The sequence below is a fragment of the Ambystoma mexicanum genome, chromosome 2p (genome assembly GCF_040938575.1).
Source record: "Ambystoma mexicanum isolate Mex_15411 chromosome 2p, UKY_AmexF1_1, whole genome shotgun sequence".
Lineage (NCBI taxonomy): Eukaryota > Metazoa > Chordata > Amphibia > Caudata > Ambystomatidae > Ambystoma > Ambystoma mexicanum.
Window position 1 is genome coordinate 1,114,410,901 of NC_090923.1, and position 22,026 is coordinate 1,114,432,926.

At 42.4% G+C, this 22,026-nt stretch overlaps 1 protein-coding gene across 2 annotated transcripts in view; it reads left to right on the forward strand.

Moving 5' to 3' along the window:
- Positions 1–22,026, forward strand: part of LOC138567171 (early endosome antigen 1-like) — a 1,584,277-nt gene that overhangs the window by 898,304 nt on the left and 663,947 nt on the right. For both annotated transcript variants that reach the window (XM_069645141.1, XM_069645140.1), the window contains 3 exons: positions 6,856–6,984; positions 7,854–7,976; positions 12,832–12,955. In XM_069645141.1, coding sequence (XP_069501242.1) covers positions 6,856–6,984; positions 7,854–7,976; positions 12,832–12,955 — 376 coding nt within the window. The remainder of the gene's footprint in view (positions 1–6,855; positions 6,985–7,853; positions 7,977–12,831; positions 12,956–22,026) is intronic.

Consider the following 22,026-nt stretch of genomic DNA (forward strand, 5'->3'; position numbering starts at 1 on the left):
AACAAAGTTCAGTTTCAAGAAAGTTCTGTATAATAACAAATTTCCCTTCAATGTATCATACAAAGTCTTTTCCATTCAATGGCCCTCATTACGAGACTGCCCGTAACCCGTCGGTGCTACTGGCAGGTTACCGGCAGTCTCGCCTTACCATTACTTGGCCCCGATATCCCAGTGTTACCGGGATATCACATACGCCAGCAACTGTAGCAAGTTCCCATTCCAGGACTCCATGGAATGGGAACCACTGAAGCACCGGCACCAGTGTTAACAGTTCCTCAGTAATTCTTCTGCCTGTAGGGGCCTGAACTTCCAGCAGATCAGGCCTGGCAGTAGTTCACTGCCCCTACTGGCAGATTCGGAGTAATCCAGTCTGGAAAAAATGTTGCAGCCCGTACTAACCACCGTTTAACAGCATTTTCTCCAGACCAGGTTACTTGTAATGAGGCCCATGTCTCCTTTCACATGGCAAAATAATTGTCTCTTTTCCGAAGGTTTGTTCACCAATCAAAGCCATTGTTAATGTTTTCACAACTTCCTGTTTGAAAAAACAAAAGTCTTTTCCTTCCAAATACCTCTTGCTTGAGATAACACAAATCTTCTCCTCCAAACATAAATTCACCAATCAAAGGTAAGTGTTCTTTTCTCAACAGGCCAATCACTTGTAAGCACCTCTTCTTCTTCAATTCTTCAAAAGAAACACTTTAGTCAAGATGGCTTCAATCAAATACTTTCTGAAATACAGCAGTTTATCAAGACAAAGTGGTGAAGTTACCATTTCTTTTCCACCACAACCTTTTACCACAATCACAGTACTTTGAATCACTTCTTCTTCCTGGTCCACTCGCCTGCCAGGATAAACTACATTTGTTCTCTTTACTGGTTTGCTTGCCTGCCAAGATACTTGTTCCAGACTCTCCACACAAGAACCATAAATGAGGATATTTAAACCAACAACTGTTTCTCTTGATATTCTTCTTAACTTTCATCAGAAAGGTTTACATCTTATCACAATTCATATTCCGCAAAAAGATAATTGTTATCTTGCTTGTCTTTTGGCTATCAGCAATGCAGGTTACAGTTCTCTTCCCCCTTGCCTTGGTCTCTCATACAAGGAGGGCTGTACTCCTGCACACTTTATTTTCTGATGGTGCAAACTCTTGACTGCAGGTAACACAGGTTACAATGTTCCCCTATTTAAAATCCCACATTAGGAGAGTTGCACCCAGGTCACCTGATTATCATTCTTCTTTGGTTCTGGCAATTAGAGGTACAATGTTCCCCTATTTGGAATCCTACAATAGGAGAGTTGGTTCCAGTTTGCCTTAATTCAATTGTTCGGTATTCAAAATAATTCTTATCACCTAGCGGTCCCTTTCGGAGCTCCACAGGGTCACCTGTTTCAGGCCAACTCATCGGTAGGCCTTGGCGTCTCCTTCTGACACGCCGGTGTTGTCTCTTCTCTCTTCGGGCCCTATTCTGCATCTGACAGCTCCTCTTGATCTGCCGCTTTGCGTGGCGACCTTCTATGAAGCTCTTGCTGCTCCGCATACTCTGAGGTGTGAATTTAGCACCAAAGCAGTGTACAGTGTTTCTGCATCATCCCTCCCAAATAGCATGGCTTGCTTCAATACTGCAGCCCGATGCGCATATTCTGCATGGCCACTTTGTCCCGAACTCTGCCACATCTACTACATGGCATTCAGCTGCCGCCACAACGCTATCAGCCTCTGCTTCTTCCTGCTATTGCTCCTCCCGCTGCTGGATCTCTCACACCTGAAAGTCCTTGAATTTTGTAAAGGTCCCGCTCAGGTGTTCTGCATTAAAACAGCTAGACCGCTCATACCAAATCTTTAACTCTGTGTCCCTCTTGCTCATCTTAGTACTAAGAGCAGTCCAGGATGCTCTTGTTTAGTTTTAAATCAGAATTGTCAATCTCACAATAAACCATTAAGGCTTGAGGATCATTGGGGAAATTATCTAGAGAGGGCTCCCACTCCCCTTGACATGCGTCCACCTCTCCTGATCCTCCCCGGGGTCAGGATCAGGTAGCGGCTGCCTTTTCCTGGCCACATGAGAAGAACCCCATGTCTGGGTTTTTGGGATGATCACACTAGATTCATCACATCTCACCCAATCCATACTGCGCTACTCTCACCCCTCTTCACTCTGTTATTCTCGCCCCTCCTCACTCCGTTACTTACAGTCCCTCCTCACTCCGCTACTATCAACCCCTCTTCACTCTGCTGCTCTCACACTCTCCTCGCTCGGATACTGCCCACTGTGATGATCCTTCAGATGCTATCACTTCTCCCCAGGGGAGAAACCCTCTCCATGAGGCTAGGGAGGTAAGGCCCCTAACCAATAGTTCCCTTAGAGTTGGTAACATGCAGGAGGATCTCATGGACAGAGGCTCCTCTCCTAGGGATAAGGGACGCGATTGGGAGGCGCGGCCCCTTTAAATCCCAATGCGGTAGGCTGACGAAAGGACCTAAACCTTATGGATCTAAGCTCATGACTAAAACCATGTGTTACTGTGAAACATCGAACCAACCTGATGGTTTAGGTACTGAGATGAAGAAGCTCTCGAGAATACTACAAGTGACCTGGAAAATTACTAGTACAGCTGTAGTCATTGAAATGGTCATTACGTCAGGGTGGGCCCTACTATATCAGGGCATCAAAAACAAACAAAGGCGGAAGAGTAATGGAACGAGTACCAGGAAGCGTACCGAGCAGAGTACTAGAGAGAGTAGCAAGGAGAGAACCGGAGAGAGAGAACGAGACTGGGTGAGCAGTCCGGGTGGAGAAAGAAATCAAGAACCAGAGAAAGACCCAAGTCGAGAGAACACCCGAAGGCAGGCCCGCAAAGCTCAAACAAGAGATGTGGAGGGTGTGGTTCAAAGCCAACGGGATGTTGGCCATGGAGAAAGCCAAATGAAGAAGGGAATAGGCGTCCCTCCCTCATGGAGTCAGAACGCCAAAAGCTATACAACTTAAAACGTATAGCCGGTGGGTGAAAGGCAAATTGAACAAGAGAACCAGTGGCAGAACACGCTGGTATACCAGAAGTATAATGTTTTTAGGATGTGGTGAAAGCATCATACCAGTCGTCTGAGAGTCGGCCCTACGGAAGGACGGAGATTGGGTTGCGGGGGTGGGACCTGAAGTGGGTGGACTGGGTGGTCCAACAATTGCGCCAAAACCGCTAACCCTACCCGTTAGCACAGTTACCTACACAGACCTGAACAGTATCCAGAGAGGTGGGGGCTGGACGTTTTGTAAAGGGAAAGAATGTAGAGTCCCTGGTCCGCTTCTGTACAGGGCCCAAGAAGCGAACCTCGACGAGAGTGGGAAAAGACGATTGACCATCACAAAAACCCAGTCCGAAAAGGTGAAGACACTTGACAGCAAGTACCAGGTAACATGAACTTTTAAAGTCCGGGAGAGGGCCACGGGAAACCTAAAAAGAGCATCAGAGGATATTAGTAAGATCGTGAAGGGTGTAAAAAACTGTTCTCTGAACACATAAAAAGATTTAAAAACAGTAAAAAGCTAACCCTCTCCTTGGAAGTTGTGATTAAAGTCTGTCAGTACGGCTCTGGAAATCAGATGCCCCTTGAAATGTATTCAAGGAGTTACCTTCTCAAGTAGAACCCGAATAAACCAAAACCCGTCAACGGGTCTTCAGGAGCATCATTCCCAGGATGGCAACTCTTGATAGAGATGGAGAGGTACTCCTAGGAACACCCCAGAATCATCTAGGACTGATCCATCGAGCCAAACCCCAATCATCTTCTGTCATCACTCTGTCACATATTGCTCATTGGTTAACCCCAGATCCTGCAAGAATCCTGTCTTTTAAGCTCATGACCATAGCCTTGCCTTCCTCAAGATAAGAAGAAAAAAGTTTTTCGTTATCATTTTCTTCGCGCATGAAAAGCCAGGAAAATAGAAACCCATTTGAGACTGTGAACCATAAAGAAATAGAGAAAACTGTAAACCATTTGTGATACAGTTACCGGTCCAGTTCCATGGGAGTGTAGTGCTGGAGAGTCGGGAGGGACTCCAGGAACAGCTTGATCATCCCAGTGGGGGCGGGTCAAGAATTGTGCAAAACCTAGAGGTTGTGAAAACCTCTGTAAGGTAGCTATAAACGTTATAACGAATTGTGAAGGACATTGGGGAAACAGCTAGGAGAAGGCAGTCATTCGCCTAACCTCACAAGAACTTTGTGATTATTTCGATTTTCTGTTGGGTTACAGAGAACCCAGAACTTTTGTGGAACTTTTGCTTTGAACAACCTGAGAGGCGTTTGGACGCTTTGCATCCAGGAGAAGGGAGTCATTCTCCTGGATTACGAACATTAGCTTGACTTTATGGTGTTTTGTTATAGTGCCAGGGTGCTTTTCTGACCGGGACGGTGCCTTTTTCTTTTGACTCACACAGACTTCCTGACGAGTACCCGAGTTTCTTTAGTTTACCTAGGAAAATACCCTTAGAATTAGGGATCGATAGGTTTGGTTTATTATTTATTACAACTCTATAGCAACCACTATGGCACCACTTGGTCAGTCTCTTCATTCCTTGTCGCCACACTGCTCGCTCTACTACTTTCACCTCCTCCTTACTGCACTAGTCTCACGTCTTCCTCACTCCGCTACTCTCAACCCCTCCACATTTTGACACTTCTTATCCCATTCACTCTCTCCCATTCACAGCTTCAGGCTTTCACAAATGATACCACTCTCTCACAACCAGTACCTGATCTGCACTCTGCACACTCTTCACCACCAACTCCATAGCATGCCACTCGCCTTCTGTCCTCCGCCTGGTCGATCCTTCCACACCTGCTTATTCTGACTCTACCTCCCACAACCAAAACTCTACTTTCCATTCACTCCTCTTTTATACAGTGTTTTTCCTAGCTGGGTTTCACAGGTGAAAAGCTTTAAAGAAAAAAGTTAAGCCCCTCCTCCTTTTCCAGCACAGTTTTGTTTGCAGTCTCTGATGGTTTCTCTGTTTGCTGTGGGTCTGGAATTTCGTTTTTCTGTTCCGGTCAGCTGTTTGTTTTGTTGGTGAACTAGAAACTATTTTCTGGTGAGGGTGTGCAAGCTGTGTTGTGCAGTGTGTTTTCTTCTCCCTGTGTGGTTTCTGGTCCTTTTAGTTCTGTATGCGAAGAGTAGGAACACTGGGCAGAAACAGCGATGAAAGACACCGGGTCACAGAGAGTGGTACCTACCGCAAATAGCATACAAGGCACAAATAGGTTATTTAGGTGCTGCCCTCCTCTTTTCTTACAGGGCCAAGTCGCTGACCCTGTCAAACTCTACTTTCATATAACAGAAATGGCTAACCCATAAAAGTAAAAAATGATTACTTTCTGTGCTAACACTTAGGCTCATATTCTTTCTTTTTTTCTTATACATTGTATCGGTTTTTACTATGAAAACGTTTAGTGCGACTGACCTTTACAAAGCAACGGTCAGATGACTTATTCATCAGTATATGCTCGTGAACATTCCCCCAAATGAAATCAACCATACAAGAAAGGGTCATTAAGAATAATGTTCAGTAACATAAACCACACTTTGAGGTAAACACCAGCAACCTCATTTTCTATGTAATTTTAATTTCATTTAGGGAACCATCAATAGTACCACTTACTATGGGGTCCCTTGCTTGCAAGTTTAAACATTAACAATGTGGTGAGGGAAAGGAAAGAATAAAGCAAAGCAAACTCACTTTTACTCTTTCATTTTCCCCTCCTGTCTCGTTGAAAAGTAAACACTGTCTGCAAATTAAGCTTTGCAGGTGTCATTTACTAATCCGTTTTTGTGGAATCTTCCTGCTCATTAGCAGGTGCTAATGCAAGATGAATCCCAACCCACAGGAATCCATTTATTTTATGTCTGCATGAACATTTCATGCAGGTGTAAAATGAAGTGCTCACACAAGTCAGACATCTTGTCTGCACTCTGTGTCCCTCCTCTACCTTGTGTCTGTGCGAAAATGCGGTAGAGTGTTAAATGGAGGTGTAAAAGCACACACCTTGCTTTTACCCCTCCATTTAGCGCACCATCCATTATATAACAAGGCTGTAACACTATTCCAGAAGAACAAGGGGGAGTGCTAGACCATACAAAACCAGATTTAGGGATCGATACTGGGGATGACTACTCTTAAAGCCTCATTCTGAGTTTGGCAGAATTTCTGTGGTAAATCTGCTGAAATGCCGGAAAAATCAGTTGCCTTCACCACCAGTTGGTCCCATGGGTTTACCACGGGATTACAAGTGGGTGTAGGGTGATGTTAGTCCCCATTTAGGATTGCCCCCATGTTTTTTTTTGGAGGAATTACCACAGGTGGCATTACTGAGTGGTAATGCCACCGATTTTTGGAGGAAAAGTGGAGGATTTACAACTTTTCCCCAAACATCGGCGGAATTACCACTTGGTAATTACGCCAAAACATGTAATTTGGCTGTGCAGGAAAAATGGCTGTAACGGAATTACAGCCTCTTAACTCATACAAATAAGCCACAATCCCCTCAATTCTGGTTTGACCCTAATAATATCTATTCCTGACTGGTGAAAAGTCACTAACATAAGGAGGTGTGTGGGTGGCTCTGAAGTCACCCATTCGCAGGCTTCCCTATTCTAAAAGTGCTATGCAGTTGCTCTTGTACCACGTTTGGATGGTTTACCATCTCCATACGTATGGCTGAGACCAAGAGTACATAGGTTACAACATTGAGTAACTTTTACACAATGCCTGTGCCCAATGCCAGCCGCTCCATCTCCCCACGTCTAATCAATGGTGAAGTTTATCTGTCAATTGTAATTCTGTTCTCTCTAGGAAGTGGCCACTCACCAGCAGCAGTGCCTAGCTTTAGAGCACCACCACCTGCAGGAGTGCACCCGTCTACGACAGGAGCTGCAGCAGGCCAAGACCGATGGACAGGCATTGCAGGCTGAAATGGGCAAGGTACTTAGGGATCAGTAATCCATGCTTACAGATCCAATCTGAATCTCTCAGAGAACATGTGTTAATTCATACTATGAGCAGATCACCAGACTTGCTAGCAGTGATATATGCATATCTTGTATAGGACAATAGCAAAATAGCACTGTTATATCACCAGTAGAAACAAAGCATTTTCAATGATTTGAAATTTCTGGGAGTACTTGTGTAATGATAGAACATAGTAGTGAAGCAATATGTTTTATGGTGAATCAATGGATTTGCTAATTTATAGCTTTTTTATGCTTGAGTTTTTATTTTAGAAATGAATGTTGTTAATCCATCAGCATTTATGTGATGAACCTACATGTGTCTATAATTTGCCCCAGGTGTGCCATTAGTTACCAGGTCAAGCACATTTTATTTGAAGTAGCAGCATTTGGGATTAGGTATTGAGTGGTGTTATTGAAACATCTGATGTAAGTGAACGTTAGCTTATTCTGATTGAATATTTTGACCTGTGGATTACACCTACTTGGTGACCTACAAATGTTACGCAGTGCTTGCTTTGAGCTACCCTGTTGAAGAGATTTGTCTGGTTATTCCAAAAAGAGAGCTGCTGGAGGGAACCACAATATGAGATCATTCTAGGTTAAGAAAAGATGTTGGCACACTCACTTAGCTCAATAGCTAACATTCCAGAGATCTGGGACCTGTATCGGCTTTAGGTTTATAGAGGAGAATGTTGGTATCCCAAGAGACCTTGTACACTATACACAAATTGTACATTTCCAATATTGTTGGGTACAGATCCTTCAGTCATGTATTGTCAGCACTTCTTCCTCACCACCAACTGCTAACAAATGTTCTGTCCTCTGCATCTATTCCACCAGCTGAGAGCCCAGCACCAGAGTGGAGAGAGGGAACTAGAGAAACTAAAGGGGGAAGTGCGACAGGCAGAGCAAGAAAATCACACATGCCAGAGAAAAATTGAGCAACTGTATGCCGAATTGGAAGTAAGTGACCATAGACAACTGGACAGATTAATTTAAGTTTTGCCAGATATTATAGTTGACAGAATTATTTAACAGTTGCCATAGAGGATCAACACCTGGCAGACACAGAGAAGTACAATTAAATAAAGGTCTTTTTTTTTTTTATTGAGGATAGTTACAGGATTGGGCCAAAATAAATGAACCACCAATCTATCAAATAGAGGAGGAGTCCTATAGAGACAGGCATTTTAAACAGACCCAGCGTAATTAAAAAACACAAAGAGAAAAACGTGTCTATAAAATGCATACATACATAGTTCATGTGTTCTCGAAAATGTGGTTGTTCAGAAAAAAAGTAGTATTAGATCACATTTACTGTCTTGACACAATGATTGGTAATAAATACTGATTAAGTTATGAAAATAATTATATTTACAGAGGTACAGTAAAATTACAGTGACGTCATTAGATATAAAAAAAAATGGTCAACTCATACAATATTGAACATAGCTCACTTGTTTTACAATAGTTTCAGGGGAGACCGAACCAATGCCTGACATGATTTGATGTCATGGTCATTACGGGGTCTTCCTCAGGGGCTAAAATGCATTTAATGGTGTCTATAGACGAAAACCGGTGAATGATAAACAGCCAGAGAGCAGAAATTGTAAAAAGAAAAAACAATTTGTAACAGTAAACAAAGATGTATGTATGTCCAATTAGATAGATGTGAAAGAGAAGATATCATCTTTCACTTTCCTCAGTTAAATGAGGAAAAATAATGTTAGCTCAACCGTTCTGTTTATTGTAGAAATCATTGAAACAGGACCTACACAGGACCAAAAAACATTCAATACAGTTTAGTGTGTTCCTACTGAAGCCTATACAATTATTGCAATTCTGTGACAGCAACATTTACTGATTCACAAAATGTAAGCTGGTTAATGAAAACAATTAGCGTTCCCACCTGCCCAGGCGAGATGTACATTTACTATAGTGATGAAGCTGTGTAAAAAATGAAATAGATTGTGATGAGAAAAGCTGACTCATTATTCTTAAAATATAAGTAATATAGGTAGAAGAATGTTTGCTCTGCTTACCTATAGTTGTATAAAGCATGAAACCTTCCCCAAGTGCGAAATTGCTGAACACCGACTCTCAAAAGGATGCTGAGTGTGAGGCACAGGTATTTCACTGAATTGAGGGCTGGTTACTATGAACAACTAAAATGTTCTTCCAAGTTACAACTAGGTAAAAAAGGAGGATTACAATCCTGCTCCATGTTGGAAGGAAAGATGGCGACTTGGATAATTGAAGCTAGCGATTGGCAAATGAACGTCACGTGTCTGAAACATAGGAATTGTAGTTCCTAGTAAATATAATACGGAACTAGAACCATGTTAGAAGGGTGAAGAACAACAATGTAGCATAACATTATAAGCGTCGTATTGGGGGAAATGTGTAACAAATTGGTTGTGTGTGTTTGATGCAATTCTAACCAAACCTCAAAAACATTTTTAACTAATACAATCAGTAATATAATTTCATATAATCTCATTTTATATCAACAAATTGATGCACTTTGAGTATCAGTAATGAATTCCGATCAGGTATTGAACAAAAGATGGTCTGAATGTGTGTGTGTGTGTGCTACTCATTTCTTTAAAAAAAATTATTATACAATTCTGCCAATCTATATTTACCTAAATACAATAGGTCTTGAAAACCTTAATATGGTAACGCAAATTATTTTGAAATTACATGTCCAATGCATTAAAATCAGAATTTTAATAATAACGCAGAACAGTCTCAATATGTGTTACCCATAGTTATAAAAGCTCCTTTAATACAGTTATAACAATCTGTTTGCTTGAATAGCACTAGAATAGACAATGTTAATCCCAGTGATATAGTGGAAACACACATTTCTGTTTTTCATAACCACAACAGATCTTCATTCAATCCAGAGACTATTTACCATTCGCTTTAGTACCCCCTGTCAACAGCGATGCAGGCCTACTTAACTTGATTCGCACAGCAATGACCTTTGAATCCACACGTGCGGTCCTAATGCTGCCAGGAAGTGAGCCCTCGTGCTTTGTCTGACTGCAGGATGGATACAGCTTTTGAGATGTACTGCTCTTTGCAGACCGGACCACAAATCTGTTGTCCCCTCCTGTGAGTAGTCCATTCGCTCGCTGTTTGCCGGGTTAATTCAGAGCTACACCACGCCTGTGCCTGGCTGTCCAACAACAATGGGAGCCTCAATTTGGATTTCAGGTACAGGCATAACATGGGCATGTTTTAAGTGGAATTCCACTGTCGCACAGCTGGAGTATGGAGAGGTGTACTCTCCCCAGCATCAGCATCTTTCTGCAGGTAATGGTACCCAGCCCCCACCCAGCAACCACACAGAAAGGCACAGGACTTTGACACATTCTAATGTCTGGTTTCTGGAATGATGATATAGTTTGGCATCAAGTATGTAGCCTAGTGTCATTTTCTGGCGTAATGTCACAGTTTGACATGACGTTCCCTGAGTGACATGACAATCTGATATCGGATTCCTTGCAGAATTGCACAGTGTGATATGACACCAGGTGTATCGGTGCCATTAGTTTTCTTTTAGCTCTGTTTACTATAGAGGCAAAAAGAAAGCTGTTCCCTGGGGCCACTCTTTAGACAAAAGTCATATATAGTTTGATTTCAGGTGCCTAGAGTGATGTTACAGCTTCAAAGAGAAGTCCTACAGAGGTTGGCTTCACTGGCGTTAATTTATCAATACCATATTGAGAGTGATTGAAGGTTCTGATGTGAACTCTTTGTGGGTAAACATTATTTGATTAGAAGGTATAGCCATGTTTGTAAAGTGGAAATGGAGGCAGTGCTGTCAAATCTATCAAACATGTTTTATTGACTGAAATTGGGAATGGCATTGAAACGTTTTAAACACCTTGCCTCATCGGTGTCAGGCTTTGATGTTGGTTTCCAGGCTAATGCCTTTGTGTGACATTCCAATCTGGAATGCATCCATATCTCCACATACCTGCTAAGGTTCTAAATGAAATTAAACAGACGGAATAAGCAGAAACGGAGGTAATGACAGAAATAGAAAAGAGAATGGAAGGCAAATTCAGGGGAGAAAGGAAAGGACAAGTGCTCTTATGATGTCATAGACCCTTCTCTCCTGTATGTGGGAATGCCTAGACATTGGATGATACTGGAGGGAATGCAGCGCATTTTATAAAATAAGAAACGTAGTAGTGGCTATTAAGGCAGTATTTGTACCACCCTCTGTTGAGGATACTACAACAACTAACCCTAGGGGGAAGGATAAAACACCTAACAAGAAAGAGAAGCCAAAACTTTCACACGTGGTTAGTTTGGTCAGAACGACAAGGCTTAAGTCTCAGTTAGTAGGTCGACACAAAGGTGCATATAGTCCACACACATATATTCAGAAAATACACCACAGTGATATAGTGAAAAATATTTACTTTAATAAAGTCACACACATAACACTATCAGTTCAAATGAGTTCTTCAGTCGTAATGCACAGTATTAAAATGATACCACGTATATTTACAAACAGTAATGTCTACACAAGGACTCTTCTAACTCTAATGCCAAGTGCAACCACCCAACATAAAATAACAGGGGCAGGAAGAACCAGGATTCCTTACAACCTAATAAGTAGGTATGTACCTAGTAGCCTGCACAACTAACTGCACCGTCCTAAAGACACATACCAACCCTAGTCCATGTGAAATGCCCCAGACCAGGTAGTAGGCAACTAACACGTATGGGAGGGTTTGGAATTCAAAAAGAGAAGCAGAGGAAAATTGATTTACAATCCGTAAGTGCAATTCCCCATCCATTTGGACCCACTATAGCCTTATAACAGTATTAATGCCCAGTTGCACAGAACAATGCATTAAGGCCACAGAGGGGATGCAACCACAATAAACTTTAGCCAAAGCTTCAAAGACTCAAGGCATATCCCAACGGCATCACTTTCTAGTTACATTTCAGTTGTAAATATACACATTGATACTAAATGCAGTCAGTGTTTCATTTACCAGTGCAGATATTAAAGGGATAACTTTAATAAGAGTGTAAAATAATTTGTAGATACCGAAATGGTGAATCTTGGCCCAGAGCTCACTAAACACCTGAGGGATCTAGCAAAAATGTCCATGGGTAGGTAAATAATCCAGTCACTTTAATACCATAATGAGGCTCAAGCGTTGTGATTTCTAAATGTGGATCTTTTCTCCCAGTTTTTTGTAGCATGTCCTTTTCTCCCCGACTATTGAATATTGCACATTATACCCTGTTCCCTACCCTTTGCCCTGTTGGTAGAGTCCAGACTTTTACATGAAGTACCTAGAGGTGCCCTATTTTGTTTTAAATGCTGCCCTTTATGACGTATCTTGAACTCGGCTCTTTGCATCCAGGCTTTTGCATGCAGGCCTTGGCGCTCTGCTTTTTCTGTGTTAGTCCTTCATGCTCTGTTCTTCATATCCAGTCATTTGCCTGCTGCTATTTATGTGTATTTTTCAGCACCGTGCCCACGGTGCTTCAATCAGTCCACTCTGTGTGCGTCTCTTTACATGTCGCCTTTTGCGCTCTTTTCTCTACCTCCGTGCTTTCGCTACTGTTTTCTTTCTCTCTTTCTTCTGTTTCTAGTGATTTGGCAGCCGCTGCCAACGAGGACAGAAGCTGACTACCCTTTGTCTTCTAAGCTCTAAACTGTGTGAATGCCAGCAATGTGCTATTGTGGTAAGCACCGTGGAGGCTGCCACACGGGTTATCTATTCTTGCCTGCAGATATTTACGTGTTATTTTTAATTATGCTCGTTTGCTTTCATCCAAGACAACCAAAGGGCGAGAGTCTGCGCCATCCACTGGTGGACCGCCCTACGAGATATGGGCTGCACAGGAAGATGAGATGAGGCAACCGTTGGCAAAGCGAAGTCACACAGCTGTCGGACTAAGAGGTGGGCACGGCTGTGATTGCTGGACTCAGTGTGAATGGAGAGTCACTGCAAGGTTGCAAGTGGCAGTGGATGCTTTACACTTTAGTACATGCGAGTAGAGATTCAATTGAAGATGTTGCTGAGAAGTCTATTGTGCTAAAAAGGATGAAACTATTGTTTTCCATACATTGAAAGATGTCGTACACATGATGCAAGCAGACGGACACTAGAGAAAATGGCAAACTGGAAATGGTAGAATATGCACTGCCCACTAGGATGGCGCCCTTTCATTTGCGCTAATTTTAGAAATGCACGGGTCTCCTTATTCTCAAAGGTTACCTGCGCATTACAGGCGGTCTGGACAGGAGCACCAAGATGTGCTGTCCTGTCCCCTTGCGTACATTGTCAGGAGCACATCCCCGACACTAATGTATGACAATGCAACCGCGTGGTTGCTGGGAGCACATTTTACTGAGAAGAGCCGTTAATATCGATCCCTGTATTGAGGATGAAAATGCTAGTGTGACAGCCCGTGGTTTCACCTGCGTTGGTCACACTTCGAAAGGGTCCTGCCAGGATGTGTGCCTCAATATGCGCTGGTTTTAAAAAGCACAGGGGGATGAGCAGCATTTCTGCACATTTTAAAGCGCTTCCCGTGTGAGAATTTGGGATGCACTTTAAAATGCTAGAAATGCCCCCTCCTCTGTGCAAATGCACAAAGGGGGCAAAAAGAGCCTCTAAATGAGCGCATCTGAGAATCGCTCATTCAGATGTGCTTTGCTAATTGGGCAGCCACTTTTTTTTGGTGCAAATGAGGAGATGCATTGATTTATTTTTGTTTTGGTGTTTGCACTGATTTATTTGACTAGGACCTCAATCAGAAATGCCTTACAGAGATGATAGCAAAATGCAGTAAATTGTACTTCATGCAGTATTTGGTAGCAAGGAGAGGGGGTGACAGTATGGTTCAGCAGTTGCATATGTAACACGGTGCTCAATGAATCACATGCAACCGGGGTTCCCAGTTTAGGGGTGGTACCTGTACTTTTCCCCTCAACATTGAAGGGGGCTCCAACTTCCCTAGCCCAGGCTCCCTGTTCCAAGATTGGTTGACTACAGCCAGAGTACCCCTACTGTCTCTCTTCCTTGCCTTAGAGAAGTGTAGCCTTATCTAGCTGACTCACTCAGTGACTTCCAGCGGGACCTAGTGGGATGGTCGGGTTGTCCTGGTACCCTTCACCTAGATGACCGTCTCTTAGCCGTCACCTCCCTCTCCTATCTCTTCTTTTCATCCCATCACATCTCTCAACCTGCTTCTAATCTGTATCTAGCAACCCTAACTAACCTGCGCTCTGTATCATCTTGGTGCACCTCTGTGGTAAATGGAAATGGGATGAAAAGGCAAAGGTTAGGTTTCCTCAATCCACTAAATCCACTAGGGAAAAAACGCCACGTTATAGTAACTTTAAAAGCACAAAAAGAGAGTCAGACAACAAAATGCTGGTATACAGTTTCTTTATTTGGTAGATTAGTTATTTCCTTTCTCACACTACACTATCAGTTTTTTAAAGGTTTTTGTTACAAAAAAGGGGGAATCAAAAGACACTGGGCCTCATTCGGAGTATGGCGGTAAGGCAACAACGGCGCTGGTATCGCTACCGGCACTGTTGTTACCATACTGCCATACTACGAGTTCTGCTCGAGGGTGCCCTTGCCGCCACCTGGTTTGAACAGGTGGCCGTACCGGCACCCACAAGCAGAACTTGATGGTAGTAACGGTGCCGTTATAAACGGTACCGCTGCTACCATCCTCTCCATCCCCATTGAGCCCTATGGGGGCTCAAATGGGATTGGTGACGTACCGGCTCCGGCACCCGCGCAAGGGGAATTACCGGGTCCGCCGAGGTCGGAATGGCCCGGTGACTCCCCTTTCGCGGGTGCCGGAGCCGAGTTTGGGGATAGCCATGCCGGCAAAGCCGGCATGGCTACCTCCAACCTCGTAATGAGGCCCACTTTGTACACTATCACAGTCCCTAAGCAGCTGCGTAATTACAAAAATAAAAGTGTTTGGCAGAGTGTTTGGTCTGGAAATTTGCAAGAAAGAAAGCGAGGAGTCTGTCTTTTCATCACATCAAGGAGTCTGTTCTCGATTGCTACACTGACCAGTAGGAGGAGTCTGCCTTAAAAACACCCACCACAGCGGAGCGTGGCGGAGTGTTTGGTCTGCCTGCTATTTGAACCTAATATCCTGGGAAGCGCTGCGAAACATTGCAAAACGGCAAGAAATTTGCAAGAAAGAAAGCTAGAAGGCTGTCTTTTCATCACATCAAGGAGTCTGTCCTTGAGTCTGTCCTCAATTGCTGCACTGACCAGAAGGAGGAATCTGCCCTAAAAACACTCGCCACAGCAGAGCGTGGCAGAGTATTTGGCAGAGTGTTCGGCGAGAGTGTTCCAAACGGTCCCTCAACTCAATCTGAGTCCTTGTTGGGAATTTCACTGCTCATCAGGACCAACATAACAAGAACAGGTAAGACCATTAACTTCTAGCTCCTCCCCCGAATACCAGAATTGAATCGTAAGCAAACTATAACAAATATTGTTATTTGAACCGGAATAGCGACGGAACTACTATAAAACGTACAGCTTCTGTTACATGTTGTAACCTCGAATTCTGTAATGCGCTAGATTTGGGGAAAAAAAATTATCGAAAACCTAAATATAACCTAAGAGAGCATAATAATATAAAGGTGAGCGAATACCAAGTGCTAGATCGCACCTACTAACTGAACTCGACCTGAACCCAATAAAGACGTAAGATCTCCAGAAGTGTCTGCGATCATAATAGGAGAAGGAGTGACTGCGGGTTTCCCAATCTTTGAACTCCGACCCACAATAACTATAACTTTATCAACAAACATTTATGTGAATACCTACGGATCAAGTCCTCAGCGGATAAGCTTAGAAACATAGGCGAGCCCTCGTAGGAATCCGGAATCTCAGAGACTACCAATGTGGATGTTGTTCTCTGTGCAGTAGTGATTGTGGGATACTGTCCTTTGAGCTCTGACACATCTTAATCCTCCTATGCCTCAGACCTCTGATCCTGTGAAAGTCAACATTCCTTCCTGGACTAGACCCTGAGAAACTAGACTCTCTCAAACTAAAATACTGTGGAATTGACGAGTGGAAAAGAGCAAAAGAAGACAGGAGAGGCGATTGGACATACGATTGCCACATGGGAAATGGCTCCTCCGCCTGGCCCATGCACCAGACAGCGCGCTAAAACATAACGCTCACTCACACCTGTCTCCCTACCGCCTGGCACCCCATCCCTGTTGCACTGTAACGAGGGGAAACTGAAACTAACAGAAAAAAAGATAGACATCCGAAATCGTTGGCCACTGCAAATACCACCATCAAATCAGACCTTTTAAAAAACAGATGGGGAAAGAAAGTTGAACAGAGAGATTGTCAACAGACCCAATAGAAGTCAAATCCCAACAACAGTGCCTAGAAGGATCCAGCAATGACAACGAAAGAACCCAAGACGAGGTATTTATAACCAAGAATAGAAACGAAGATATGGAGTTAAACAACAACAAAAGACAGGAGAACCCTACAATAATGAACACTGCTACCTCCTCCTTGGCCAAAAGGGATGAAAGCTTCTTTGAAGAAAATGAAAAATGGAGAAATATGAACCATTCATTGAAACACACACCTAAAAAGTCTATGACCCCTCTTGATGATGTTCCAAATGAGATCCAACGGACAACACATCGCCACAATCTTGCTCCCCAAATAAAAAGCATGTGTAAGATTTTGGATAAAATCGATCCCGTAAATCAAGATAAAGACAGTGGAGCAACTCATTCGACACAAAAAAACAAAGCAATTCAAGTCAAATTAGCCTGGCAAATTAACTACGACAAGTGGAAAAAAGAAGCTGCCATGGCGAGAAAGCTGTCCTCACCTCGGAACAAGCAAATAGAGCGATTGTCACTGGATATCACTGAAATCGAGGATATTATGGATAATCAGGAAAAACAGAAAGAAATATTCGGTACAAGCTATACAGGGAAGTCGAACCCACAAAACTAAATTATTACTTCCACCCCACTTCAATGTCTCATGTTTTGCCCAGTAAGCTCAGCTTACTGGGCAAAACATGAGACAAATAAAAGATGAAATAAACAAAGCAATTGCTCAAGAAGTCGATGCGACAACAGAGAAAGATCAACAAGATACGAATCAAGAAAAGTGTAGATGTAATCACCCGACGGAACGTATGCGAAGCCATCCCAACCTCAATGGTTGAATTACAGAATTTGATGATGGCTGATACTACTCATGCACTCACCCCTTTTCTTAAATTGTATTAATCAATAAATGAAGCAACAAGGGACTAAGCTACACTTCTAGCGATGATGCACACTAAACAGCTATTCCTCAAATCATTTGCCAAGAAAATAGAATCTAGATTAGACACGGAAGCAGAAGCATCCACACAATGGCAATTAAGACTGTTTGACATCGTCAGGAGTGACCAAGCAGATAAGGCACAAATGACGAGAGTAATGCTAAAAATATTGTCAGACAAACAAGAACTACTACTCGGAATGTCGACCCTGAATTAAATCAGGAGACGGAATCACACCTCTTAGAGCAGAAAAACATAGATAATCGATGCCGCATAAATGTCTCAAGAAACGTGGCAGACCTGCCAACGAAACAGACGAACAGTAATAAGAGCATAACACCACATAAACGAAACTTAACCATCTTACCTGTCAACACCACAGAATCCCAGGTGAATCATATCAAAACAAACAACCACCAGGGGAAAGAAATTTCCTTGCAAGAGAACCCAACTCAAATATCAATATCACAAGTTCCCGAAACTTTTCCAATATTCGAGCGACAAAAAAATATATTGAAGATCCTGTCGCCAAAGAAGGGGAGAAATCAGAAAAATAAAGAACGCCAACCTACAAAGAAGAAAAAGCCCAAAAATTGAGGATCCAGAGCATTATTAAGGAACCTGTCAATGCCTGTAAATAAAGATTTTACCCGACCCAAAAAAACAGAACTGGGAGAACCGAATGAGATACAACCAGCCAAGTTTACCAACAACCAGATGGAAATGATGATGAGAGATGAAGACGTCGATTTGGAAATACTGATGAACTTGTCGGTCAATATAGAAGACTCAAACGAAAACTCAAATGATGCCCAAACAAATGATGAAGACTGATCCCTGATTGTTGTGGACGAATACAAAGAGGGGCATGCAATAAATAACAAAACAATTAACCTCTCATGCAAAACCATTACTGATGATGGCAACAACCTGACAGAACCTGAGTACAGTAATATATCTGAAATATCCCTTCAGAATCAATCAAAATGTTCATCTTCAAGATCGAACGATGAACAAAATTTAAATAATTCAGGATCATCGATGGATTCCTGGCTTAAACTACCTATCTTCCTAGATCCAAGACGTAATATACGCCAATCACAATGATTAAGTTAGAACGGATGAATAGCGAAGAAGATGGCCTAATACTGAATCGAATAAATATCCTTCGTTTACTACAGGTGATTCCCCAGCTAAAAACGATCAAATCCAAAGACATAAAATTGGTTGAGTTCTCGCATGATGAAAAAACTGATCAAGCCTGGGTCCATTCAAAACCACCCAAATACTGACAGTGGTCACCAATAATGCAGCTCTATTGGCCAGGGATTTTGGTGTGCACAATGGGAAAAAACAGAATCGAGAAGCAAGCATAATCAAAATAATGATCTCCAAGAGAGTGAGAGACAAAGATCTACACGATCAGACGAAAGATACATGTATAACTCAAGATATAGTGATCAAAGCACATGCGAGGAAAGCGGAAATACGGAGGGTCGTAAACAAACAAACTCATTGAGAAGAGACCGAAAATCGACCTCGCACATCAATCTAATTAGACGTGAATTTGAAACATGTAAAACCCGAAATCTCTCCCCAAAAAAGTCTGGACATTAAAGGGATGGTCTAGTAAAAATGTTTATTTAAAAAATAGATAGGCAACATAAAAAAAAAATACTAGCATTCTCCGTTTTAAAACTTCCTATGTAAAATTTTGAGCTATTCAAGCTCAAAATTCGCAAAAGCAAGCACATGGGCGCATCCATTTTGGTAGGCCCTCCTGTGCTGGCTTTTGCTTTTGCGGCACTAATGAAGGAAAAGCCAGCCAGTTGTAGTAAACAAAGGCTACAACTGGGTGGCTTTCCCTTCATTAGTGCTGTAGGCGGAGGACGGGGACCGGAGACCAGAGCAGGAAAGCTGCAGCTGAATCTCGGTAAGTGCTATTTATTTTTTTTTTAAAAATAAGCACTAGCTGCGTTTTTTTTTCTAAGTTTTCCGGGCTGGAGGAGCCCGGAAAACTTAGAAATAAAACCGCAGCTTTAAAAACATTGTATTTATGTTTGCGGTCGCTTTTGAAGCGACCGCAAACATAAATACAACTTTATTGTGTTGGAAAACGCTGCGGTTTTTCTTTCCAAGTTTCTCAGGCTCCTCTGGCTCGGAGGAGCCTGAGAAACTTGGAAAGAAAAACCGCAGCGTTTTCCAACACAACCGCGTTGTTTCTGCCTGAATCTGCTTTACCATTTGGAGCTCTCGGGCTCCACACGGAGCCCGAGAGCCCCAAATGGTAAAACAGAATCAGGCAGAAACAACGCGGCATTGCGTAAAACAACCGCATTGTTTCTGCCTGAATCTGCTTTCCCATTTGGGGCTCTCGTGCTCCCCACGGGGAAAACCACAGCGTTTTCCAACACAATAACGTTGTATTTATGTTTGCGGTCGCTTCAAAAGCTTGCTTTAGCGAATTTTGAGCTTGAATAGCTCAAAATTTTACATAGGAAGTTTTAAAACGGAGAATGCTAGTATTTTTTTTTATGTTGCCTATCTATTTTTAAAAAATTTTTTTTACTAGACCATCCCTTTAACCGTTACAGGACTACTTGGAAACCAAGATTGTCATTTGTTCTTGGAACACAAGAGGATCAGGGCACCTTATGCAGGGAGAAAGTAAAGACCTGTTAGAACATCATATAATATGTCTTCAAGAGACATGGATCTATGAGCTTCCAATCTGCAATGGATACATTGGGCCTCATCACGAGTTGGCCGGTAACGCCGGCGCTAATAGCACTGGCGCTATCTGCCCTACCGCCAAACCCCCTGGCGCTATGAGCGCCCGATCACGGGTTTGGCGGTAATGGAAGTCCCCATTCCCCACTGAGCCCATTCGGGAATGCCCCATTCCCCATTGGGCTCAGTGGGGAATTTTTGCGCTCATACCACCGGCGGATTTCCCCCCAGCTCAGAGCTGATAACGACAAACTACAATATGGATGGCTGTTAAAACCCTTCATGATACCAAACAAACAAAAGCGAAACCACTTGAAGAACCACTGTCATGCTTATCATTTCAAAGTAGTAGAGAAAAAAAAGGCTATAAAAAAAAAGATTAACAAGAAAGCACGAGTGAGAGATCTGTTATAAAATCATTAAAAAGATAAAACAACAATACAATAATTGGTATGAAATGCACAAAGCAACAATAATGCAAAATGACACGGAACACATGTTAAGTACTCTTCATAATCAAAATACCAGATAACTCTGGAATCTAATAAACGGGAAAATTTATCAAAAAAACAAAATGTTAATGTTCCAGAGCGAGAATGGATAAACTATTTTGCTGCATTATATAAAAAACAAACAGACCAAATTGAAGGCAACCCAACAAAAAAGAAAACTATTGGAATATCTGTTGGGAATTCGGCGACATATAAATCATATTAAACAGCTAAATACATCTTGCCCACACGGCCCTGATGGTCTGAGCAATGAAGAGCTAAAGCAGAATCCGGAAGAATGGACATAGCTATGTACAAAGATATTCTCGACCATCAATGAAACTAACATAATTCCAGGAACATGGAAAACAGCCATCTTGGCACTGATTTACAAACAGGGGGATAGAAAAAATCCAGCGAATTATCGCCCAGTTGCGCTCCTTGACCCACTTGGCAAAGTGTTTGCATCCTTCCTTTTACAAAAATTGACACAGTGGGCGAAGACGACAGGTAGATGTGACCCCAGACAGACGGGATTCATTAAAAACGTTGGAACTAATGTTATCTTATTTCTACTTAACCTCCTAACATTACAAGCAATGAAGGATAAAAATACTATTCAGCTGGCTTTCATCGACCTCCAACTTGCATTTGATGAAGTTAATAGAGCAAAGCTTTGGAAGAAACTTGATACCTGGAAGTGCCCAACTGATATTCCAGAACCAATAAAAGCACTGTACACAGATACTTCAATAAAAATCAGACTGTCACAAAAAGGTCATCTATCAACTGCGATCCTAACTTGGAATGGATTAAAGCAGGGATGCCCCTTAGCAGCTACCCTCTTCAACATGTTTATATCTGACTTTGCAGACAGCCAAAAGAACGTAACAACTAACCCCCCAAATCTGAATAATACCCAACTGCCACTTTCTATATGCAGACAATTTAGTAGTGCTAGATGGAACACAAATCGGTCTACAGTAAAGAATGCATTTACTGAAAGCTTATGTAAAAGAAAATGAATTGAAGATTAACGTAAAAAATTCACAAGTGATGACCTCGACAAAACATCCAACTATGAGGAAAAAACCACTGACAATAATTTTAGAAGGTCAAAAGCTATAAACAGTTACAACAATAAAATATCTGGGAGTCCTCATAAACCAATGCGAAACTGAAAAGGAATGGTCAGAAAAATTAAAAGAGAAAGCCATGTCGCTAGCGCGCCAGGGGATGGTCATGCATCGCAAGTTCGGTGTCATGCATGCCGGACGTGGTCCTACCTGTTACGCTCATAGAACAGCTAGACCGTTCTATTCCAAATGGCGGTTGTTCGATACGTTGCCGGGAAAACGACGTTTGCACTTTTCACGTCGCTAACTTCACGTGTATTCTGCTTCGTCACGTGAACTACGGCATTACGTATATAAGCAGCGTGGAAACTTCAC